A 9633-nucleotide genomic window follows, 5' to 3' on the forward strand; every position below is an offset into this window, starting at 1 on the left:
TTGTCCCGTGATTGTATTACATAATGCATAACTATAGTAGTAATTAGGCACATGACACAGTAGTTATTAGAGAATTTAAAGTTAAGGTGCTTCTAGACTTGTTAGTAGTTGTTACCATTTGCATCTACTTTTTCTTCTGTTTCTCGTGACTGGGATTAGTAATTCTGGGGTGATTTGTTAACTGCCACCCACTTGCCATGTGGTCATCCGAAATAATTCAGGTCGCTGGTACAATTACAGAGGAGTTGCGCTAAACGTGCGGGAAGCAAAATTTAACATTCGCCCGCGGCGCCGCCGTTGGTTAGCGGCCTCGGTAGGGACGGAGCAGGAACCAGAAAGATACTAAGGTACTAGTTGGAATTTAGTTGTGCCGAATGTTGATCAACTTCCAAGGATTTGCCTTCGCTCTTGTCCGTTTCATCAATCAATAACATCCATGTAATGCCGAGTCATTGTGAAAAACATTGCATAATTACATAATTACATAATTATTTAGGTAGTAGTTAGAATACTAGAAACAGCAAAAAAAGGAAAAGAAAGGAAGAAAAGGGAAAAGACCAAAACAAAAAAGAAAAGATTCGTCACTTACATATGCATCAAATTCGACAAGCTTAAGCTTATCAATGATTCAATGTCGGCACCCAATTACATACGGCAAAGATAATCGGTTATTATTATCGATACCCCAGAGAACCAAGACAACTTGAGCCAATCAATCCCGGTGTCGCAGCTCGCAAGTCGCAGCTCGCAGCGTCGCTTTTTTGGTTGAATAATGGAACCGAGTCGGACCGTCTTCGCTACCAATTCACACGGAAACCGTCAAGATAGGTCTGGGGAAACTCCACAAAGCTGAAGATCTATCTGTAGTTTTGGGTATTTACGGGGTTGTTTCGGATTGGCGAAGAAATACTGGGGTAAAGAAGATGAAGATGAAGATGAAGATGAAAAAAGAATTTGGATGTTTATCTTTTTCTTTCCACTTCTTTTTTTTTGACAGTTCACTCTGATGAATTGGAGACAACGATTTTGGGATTTGAACATTTCGCTGCATAACTACATAACTACATAAAAGCGACCAATGCTTTAACAAATGCAACATTGGTACGTATATATTAATGATCACCACAGGGGTCCCTAGATCAACTACAACTCTACAGCATATTAAGTGCCTAAATATTTCATGGCAGCATGGATAGTAATAATAATAATATTTTATATAGGTAGTGCTTCCCACCCAGCTGAAAGAGAAAGTAATAATATCACGATAATATCTAAATATCACCCTCCTCTTACGCTCTAAAGGAATCTTACCAGATGGCCGAGGAGGAAAATAGAAATACAGTAACTAACCTAGTCTACAGCTAAGCTGCTAAAGACGCTACCAAGCTACCAAGGGGAGCCGCATCTCTTCATCTCTGGTTAGGGGCATAGCGAGGATGTACATGAACCCAAGTGCCCCCCTGTTGATCACCTCAAACTCCCCCCATTTTGGGACGACGACTATACCTCATTCGGACAGGCACTTGGGCTCAACTGTTTTTTTTGGCACTTGGGTTCAACTTTTTGTCTCTTAAGGTTTATTTTCTCAATTTTCAAACTTAGAACTTTTCAACCTTGCAAATAATTTTTCGAGAACGAAAAATTAACAATTAATTACTAATCAATTGCAACACAACTTTGAGAAAATGATTACATCTATCACAAAGTTCAACATTTTACACATCTTGCTCTTAATCCAATTGATTACTAATCAATTGAAGATGAATTCTGTCCCTCGTACCCCTTTGGTTGACTTAGACCTCGAACAGCTAGAAAACGAAGAAATCACTGCAGGCTTACCTTGGAACGATACGATTCACGAAGCAAATCGTAATCAACCTTCAATTCGCCAAGAAATAGAAGAACTGACAGCTTTAGGCCGTCTATTTTACGCGAATATTGTCGAAGAAGAGAGGGTAAGTAAAGAAAAAAACCGGAGGAAAAGTTAATTACAAATGAATTAATAATTCATTAATAATCAATTACTGATTAATTAACAATAGCCCGAGGCTCACGTAGTGCCAAATAACGATGATCCAGACGATTTAACGTTATTATCTTCGGCCGATTCAGTGTTGAATGGTACTGCTCTAAGAGCTGAAACGTTCGTATGGGTTCCAGCGATGCCAAATTACCCTGAAACAAGCATTAATGGCACTTGTTACGTGATAAGTTGGAAGGATAAAAGCACCCAAGAAAATCCCCAAAAAATCATGGACGAGGTACTACATTTTTTAATTGATTTTTGATTGGTTCTTAATTGATTCTTAATTGATCTTTAATCGATCTTTAATTACTTTTAAACTGTTTGCTAATTCATTTAGGTCGAATTTTGCAGGGCCAAACATGGAAATACAAGACGTTCAACCTCCGTATTTTTTGAGTACTCGCCGGTTTATCGACTGTCATATAAATGCACTGGTGTAAAATGTTGCGAATATCTTCATCCAGAGCTTCGAAATCAATCATATACAGCCGTAACTGATGAGCTTTGGGATAAGAAAGCCAAAATTCAACGCGATATTGAAGAAAAGCTACAACAACAGGCCGGAATGGAAGCAATCACGTAAGTAATATTATTATTTACTCCATTTAAAAGAACTGATAGGTCGAAATAATAACTTGAATGAGTTGTTAATTAATTTCTATTCAATTCTTAATTGATTAATATTTAATTACTAATTCTATTTAGGTATATTCGCGCACACATAAGTGATTTCGAAGATAAAAAAACATGCAAACCGTTTTTACCGACCTGCAGATTAGAAATACAAATAGAACCTGAAGTAAGTACTTATTAAATATAAATTAATGAATAATTCATTATTAATTAATTATAGACTATTTCGGGGATTCCTTATTATATACTTCGCTGTATTAATTCAACGCCGCATTCTCAAACGCCATCAAGCATACAACATTGCTATCGTTTTATTGACCGGAAATACAACTCCGAAATTGACTTGATTCAAAGGATTTTAAATAATACCGACGATATTGAACCAGGGCAATGCTCGTATGTGCAACACAATCAAAAGCACCAAAAGAAATGTTGTAAGTGAAATCTCTAATCGATCTCTAATCGATTTCTAATTGATTTCTAATTGATATTTAATTTATTAGGCTTTGACCATCCGCAAGGAAGGGGGTTAATAAAACCTGCTTCGTGTAACTGCCGATTTGAAGTTATAATTCCAGTTGATTTAGACTTGATTCCTTATATCGCAGTGGTTTGCACCGGTATCCATTGTCATCCCTTGCCGCCACCTAGTAAAATGAAAAAAGACACCATGAAACGCGGAATGGATTTAATTGCATCTATGAAAAATCCACGATTAACTGCAGGTAAGGACAAATATTTTTTACAAACGTATTTCAAATTAACTAAACTAAGTTTTTATTAATTAACAATCAATTTACAATCAAATACTAATAAAATTTATCAAAGCTATGTTTTTAAGTAACCCTGCAGTTAAAGAATGGAAAGATTTGGAAAAAAATCACCCTTCTCTTAACAATCTATCTACCATTCGATATATGATTCGGCTGTCGAAAATGATCCATTACCCATTAGGATCAAGTATTTTAGCCGTACAACGAAAATTCGAACTTCAAAGGGACAGCCCAGATCAAGTACGTACCGCAAATTAATTTATAATTAATTATTAATCAATTATAAATTAATTAATTAATAATTATTTGCTAATTGTCTTAGTACGTTCAAGACATTTACCAGGACGGGATTAACTTCATGATTATATGCTTTAATAAGGGTCAATTGGAGATATTTCAACGATTGCGAACTGTTACAATCGACATGAATTATAAGCATTTATTGGATCGTACCCATCGAGAAATAATTTGGGCAGTCTTCGACGAGAAAATTAGGAAAAGTAAGTGAAAATTTAAATTACCCCAAACGTTTATTAATTAATCTTTAATTGATTATTAATTAATTATTAAATTATTATAGATGTGGCGATTTTTCGCGTAATCACGAATTCCGATAGCGTCCAGATGTATTATTTTATGTTTCGTCGGCTCTTTGCATTTATCAAAGACAAATTTCATTACGAGCTAAAATGGGACCATATCCATAATACTAAAAAGAAAATCGACAATAGTTTCATTGGATTTACAATTGATCAAGATTATAAGTTGATAATTGGTAAGTGAATTTTAATTAAGTTTTAATTAACTCTTAATCAATTAGAAATTCATTAAATGTGTTAGGAATTGGTCTTTACCTTTCGGATGTCGACCCAGCACACGACTGGCTTTGGCATATTCAACGAACAATTCGATACTGTACGGTGCATTTTCAGCGTGGTGTTGAAAAACAAGTTGGGGTACGTGAAATATAATTTATTTGAAATTAATCTCTAATTGATTAATAATCAATTTCTAACGCATTTATAGCCGGCCCGTGATAAGGATTCCGACTTTTCCATGCTTATGGAATTGCTTCACATGTCATCAGAGCTTGAATATCTAAAGCTATGTGATTTCATGGTCAGATGTAAGAACAAAAATTTTCATTTAATTTTTACGATTATTGAGATGGTTTAATAGTTGATCGTTAATTGATTAATAATGGAATGATAATCCATTATTAATCAATTAACAATTCATTCCTAATCGGGTGTTAATTAAATTTTAGTTTTCTGCAATGGAAGATTTGCGAATTGGGCCAAACATAAGTCGAGAACATCAATCCGATGTGGTCTTAATCCATCTTGTTCAAGAATGCCTCGAGAAAACTGGAATTTGTTATCCAGTACCACAAATCCAGCCGAAGTTCAACACCAACGAAGTTATAAGTACGGCGGCCGATACCAATACATTGCAGATTGCATTGAATTGTAAGTTTATTTTTAATTGATTCCCAATTGATTCCTAATTGATTCCTAATTAATCTTTAATTAAATGTATCTTTGTTTTTGTCTTATTTTTTCTAATTGTTTTTAGCAACGAAACCCTTGATTTACAAGATATGGAGGCTGGAGATTTATTTCTTAAATATAATATTTCCGAAACATATCGATCAAATTCCATGTCATCCCGATTAAGTCGCTCAAACCAAAGAAAAGGTGAGTAGTGCAAATTGATTCTAAAAACACATATTTACAATTAATAATTAATTAACAATCAATTAATATTTTAGCAACTAAAGCTGCTAAACGGCGTCGACAAACTAACGATCAATTACTACCTTCTGTTGAGTTTCAACCGAGCCTTCCACCATCAGTTCTAGCGGAAATAGAATATTTAAGCGACTTTTCAACTTCAGGATCGTCTAGAGCGTCGTCAGTTGCTTCAACTGTAAGATCCGTAAGACGACGAAGGGGCAGGTACGTTTTAATTCTCAATTGAGCCGTAATCAATTAATAATTGATTATGGCTGAATTCTTAATCCATTTGAAATTAATTATTAATCGATTTAACTCAGTAACGATTCCCTTCGTCGTCAAGCTTTAGCTAGCTCTCAACCGCCTTCGTCACAAGCTTCAATTATTGAAACTGATTACGATCGTGAGCTAAAAGCTATTAAGATTCGTCAAGAAAAAGCTCGACTTGAAAAATCTGAACAAGAAGTAAGAAGACTAAGATTGGAAAACGATGAAAAGGAATTACGGCTGGCTGAATTGCGTCGACAACAAGGTTAGAAGCTGTAAAGACCTATATGGTTATAGCCTTATTTAGCATCGTCACAATAATCCTTTTACCTTTTTAATAATAATCCTCTCTTTTCATTAATAATATACGCAGTTATAATACTTATTATAAACCGTATATTAAAATGTATATATATTATTTCTTTTCTTTATGAGTAAATAATTCTCTTTTAAATTATTACCTTATTGTTTATGTTAGGACATGGCCATGAACGTAGATAGCCACTCCCGTAGCTATCCATGGCTATTGCCATGTGGGCATCCCCATGGTTGCTGCTGCCACAGCTTGTTGAACCTTATCTGTGTATATATAGCCAGCCTGAGACGTTAGGAGCTCAGCTCTCTTCTTCTCTTCTATATTCTCTATTGACTGATTGTTTGACCTTTTAAGTCCCATCAGTTTAATACTTTAAGGTTAATAAACAACAATAAAATGTATAGCTTGTTAAGACATAAATGACCACTCCCGTGACTATCCAAATAGCTATTGTTATATGTCACCATAGCTACTACCGCTGCTATAATTAAATGTAAGGGCTTAATGGCACCAGTTAAATATTAACAGTCAAAAAAATGTATTGTAAAAAAGGTTAAGAGTTAAGCTTTCGACCCTTAAGCTAGCTACCTAGGTATATATATTTGTACAAATAAGTTTCAACAAGCTGCGGCAACAGCAATGGAAATACCATGTGGCAATAGCTATGGATAGCCACTCCCGTGGCTATCCATCTTTATTTATGTCCTAACATTAAACCTCACTTATCCATATATATATAACTAGTTAAAGAATTAAAAGCTATAGTCTTTTTTTTCTCTTTTACATTTCAGTTAAATTTGCTATATTTATTCCTTAATTAAGTTTTTACAATTATTCTTATTTTAATTCATTTCAAATTAATTCTTAATTTATTATTAATAAATTAATATTTAAGTAAAAAACTATTTGTTATAATATTAAAATTATTTAAGTTAATTAAATATAATAATATATATTAATACTTTTTTATATTTATATATTTTAATTATTTATTATTATTTATTTTATATATATTTAAATTAATTATATTTTTTATAATTTAATAATAATAAAAATATATGTTATATTTTATTATAAGCTTTTTATTATTATTTAATGTTTAATACTTAATAAATTTAAATAACTTTTTTTAATAATTATATTATATAAAAAATATTAAATATTTTAAATAATATATATATATATATATTTTATATTTTAACATTACTTATTAATTAAGTATTATACTTAAATAACCTTTTTTATTAAATATATTATAAAATAAATAATAAATATTTTAAACAAAATATATATATATATATTATATTTAAACATTATTTATTAATTAATTATTAAATTTACGTATTTTTAATAATATATATTATAGGAAAAACAATTAAATAAATAATATAATAATAATATAATTAATACATTCTAAATTCATTCATAATCAATTTTATATTAATCTCTAATCAACTTTTAATCCATTTATTTCAATCATGATTTGTTCTTAAATACACTCATGGAAGTTCCTCGTACCAATCTATCCTGGGCTTAGGTAGATTTTCCATCGGATAGTCACCATCGTAATTGAAAACTTGGTCCATAAATGTCCCTAAGCTGACCACTGTCTCTGTGGGAGCCTCGACTTGACCCCTTGTACGAGATCGTGTGTTAGAGCTAGCTCGAGAGCTGGTTTTTTGGCTCTTTCCAATGGTTGGGCGGATGGTGGCCACGGCAGGAGCGTCGGCGCCGGTGGGAGCGTCAGCGCTGTTGGGAGCGTCGGCGCTGTTGGGAGCGTCGGCGCCGGTGGGAGCGTCGGCGCCGGTGGGAGCGTCGGCGCCGGTGGGAGCGTCGGCGCCGTCGTCCGTGCTATCGGGCTGACTTTTGTCCTCGTCGTCGCTGATGGTGATAGTCTCACATGGCTTCTTGTACCGTTTCCACACCTCGCAAAAGTTATCGGGGGTTTGAGGGGGGCACTCTAGTAACAAATCAATTAGTAAATAATTTAAAATCCATTGTTAATTAATCCCTAATCAATTAAGAATCAATTAAGAATTGAATGTTTGTTCGCTTACCTGCCGCCTTTTTACCCCTCGCCATACACCCGTTACAAGCGCGCCCTAACAGTTTAAGGCGTTTTCGCATGCTAAGACCGTCCATTTGAAGGTTCTGGAGTAAATTAGTAATCAATTTCTAATTAATTAGGAATCAATTCTCAATCTCACCCTTTTTCGTGGAATATCCAAAAGGCCTTCGTCTTGCTCCTCCTCTTGCTTGATTTGGGGCTCTTGGGGTGGTGGTGGCTGTGGTGGTGGCTGTGGTGGTGCCTCCGATGCAGTTGAGCCCCTAGATCGCCGAGACCGTTGCGGTGTGTCCCGAATAGGTGTATCACTAATTGATAAGTAATTGATTAATAATTAATTATTAATGCATTAGACTTACTTGCGCCCCCCCCCCCTCGGACTGAGCCCGTCCCTCCTGGTTTTCAGTCGTACGCCGCATGAGCTCCCGATAAAATTCTAAAAATCAATTAACAATCAATTAATAAAAATCAATTAACAATCAATTAATAAAAATCAATTAACAATCAATTAACAATCGTCTTACTGGCAGTCTTTTGGTGTTCAACACTGTTCATCACACCGGCCGGCAATTTTGCTATCTCGTAACCATGTGTGTTTTTAAGGTGATTCCGTAGGTTAGATGGCTGGTATTGTTTCGTCTTTAATCGATTTAAAATCAATTAGCAAACAATTAGCAATTAATTTTAAATGGTGTTACTTACCGCGTTCACGCACATCTCGTCGTCCCCTATACGAGCACGGCAAAATAGCTCCCCTGGAGCTACAATAGGATTCCCATTCTAATTAATCAATTAATTGATTAATAATTAGTTAGGAATCATTTAACAATCGGATATTCGGGACTTACGTCGTCGAGTTCATATTCAGGTAACCCGTCGGGTCGTTTTTCAAAGCTGTTATACAGCTTGTACGCCTCCTATAAAGTATATAATTAATAAATAAATAACATTAAGTAAATGCTGAAGTTAATATGATTAATAATGAATAAGTAATTGATTTAAAATTAATTACGCACCTGGTCTTTGTAATTGAATCGTCCAGACATGTCTTAGAATTAGTGCCTTTTTAGATGTTGTAAAAGTTGAAAATTTTCAGGTTGAAAAGATGAGACTCGAAAGTTCAAATAATCAGGTGGGCCCCTGTCAGTCATGTGGCCAATTGCAGCTCGCTAAATTCCGGATTTTCGTGTCACCGAGCCACATTTCGGGTGGACTTTATAGCGGGGCACTAGGCCTAAAATGGGGGGAGTTTGAGGTGATCTACAGGGGGGCACTTGGGTTCATCTACCTCCTGGGGCATAGCCAAGCCCCGTCAAGCCAGCAACAAAACGACCGACGCCATCGCCGCGACTCCACAATGAAGCCGATATCACCGAGTCGAAAAAAAGCCCCGGGTTTTTTTCATAGTACCATTGGTTTCCATCCCCCCCTAATTTCTAGACCATGCAATTAGAATCGGTCAATTTTCTTCCATTCTTCCCGAAACGACCTCTTTTTGCAGTATCTCTCCCCTTCCTGCATCCCTTACACTCCGCCCCCCCCCCATTCCCATCCTCTCCGTTTCTAGCGGACCGACCGGTGTGAAGCACCCCATCTGGGGTGGAAGCATTCTGTCAGCGAATAAAAGCTTGTGTGGGGTTTTTCCCTCGTCTCCTCGTTCTCGCTCTGGAGATGGGGTGACCTGGGGCATAGATGATAGTATGGGGAAATAAGAGGCGAAAGCCTGTTCCCTCTTCTTGCCTCGGTGCTAATAACCATAGTCACCGCCTAATACGCCGTACGTACTCCGTGCTTTCCTTCCTCCTTCTTAGTCCGAC

General features: G+C 35.6%; 2 protein-coding genes across 2 annotated transcripts; one reads left to right on the forward strand and one right to left on the reverse strand.

Annotated features, from left to right (window-relative positions):
- Positions 1 to 1595: 1595 nt before the first annotated feature.
- GGS25DRAFT_492452 (uncharacterized protein) lies at positions 1596 to 6052 on the forward strand. The gene is made up of 15 exons (XM_049261193.1): positions 1596 to 1955; positions 2043 to 2261; positions 2364 to 2605; positions 2732 to 2825; positions 2880 to 3093; positions 3163 to 3384; positions 3488 to 3672; positions 3755 to 3932; positions 4013 to 4207; positions 4273 to 4388; positions 4459 to 4558; positions 4700 to 4901; positions 5008 to 5129; positions 5204 to 5390; positions 5489 to 6052. Exons 1-15 carry the CDS (start codon positions 1686 to 1688, stop codon positions 5703 to 5705), a joined length of 2763 nt encoding a protein of 920 aa, XP_049117135.1. The 5' UTR covers positions 1596 to 1685; the 3' UTR covers positions 5706 to 6052.
- A 1198-nt stretch (positions 6053 to 7250) lies between these two features.
- On the reverse strand, positions 7251 to 8862 carry GGS25DRAFT_522172 (uncharacterized protein; the record flags this gene model as incomplete). Its single annotated transcript, XM_049264173.1, has 8 exons — positions 7251 to 7711; positions 7809 to 7902; positions 7959 to 8124; positions 8198 to 8252; positions 8341 to 8440; positions 8519 to 8596; positions 8665 to 8733; positions 8833 to 8862. 8 exons carry the CDS (start codon positions 8860 to 8862, stop codon positions 7251 to 7253), a joined length of 1053 nt encoding a protein of 350 aa, XP_049117136.1.
- Between the last annotated feature and the right edge of the window lie 771 nt (positions 8863 to 9633).

The sequence above is a fragment of the Hypoxylon fragiforme genome (assembly GCF_022984875.1).
Source record: "Hypoxylon fragiforme strain CBS 206.31 chromosome Unknown GGS25scaffold_5, whole genome shotgun sequence".
NCBI classification, from domain to species: domain Eukaryota; kingdom Fungi; phylum Ascomycota; class Sordariomycetes; order Xylariales; family Hypoxylaceae; genus Hypoxylon; species Hypoxylon fragiforme.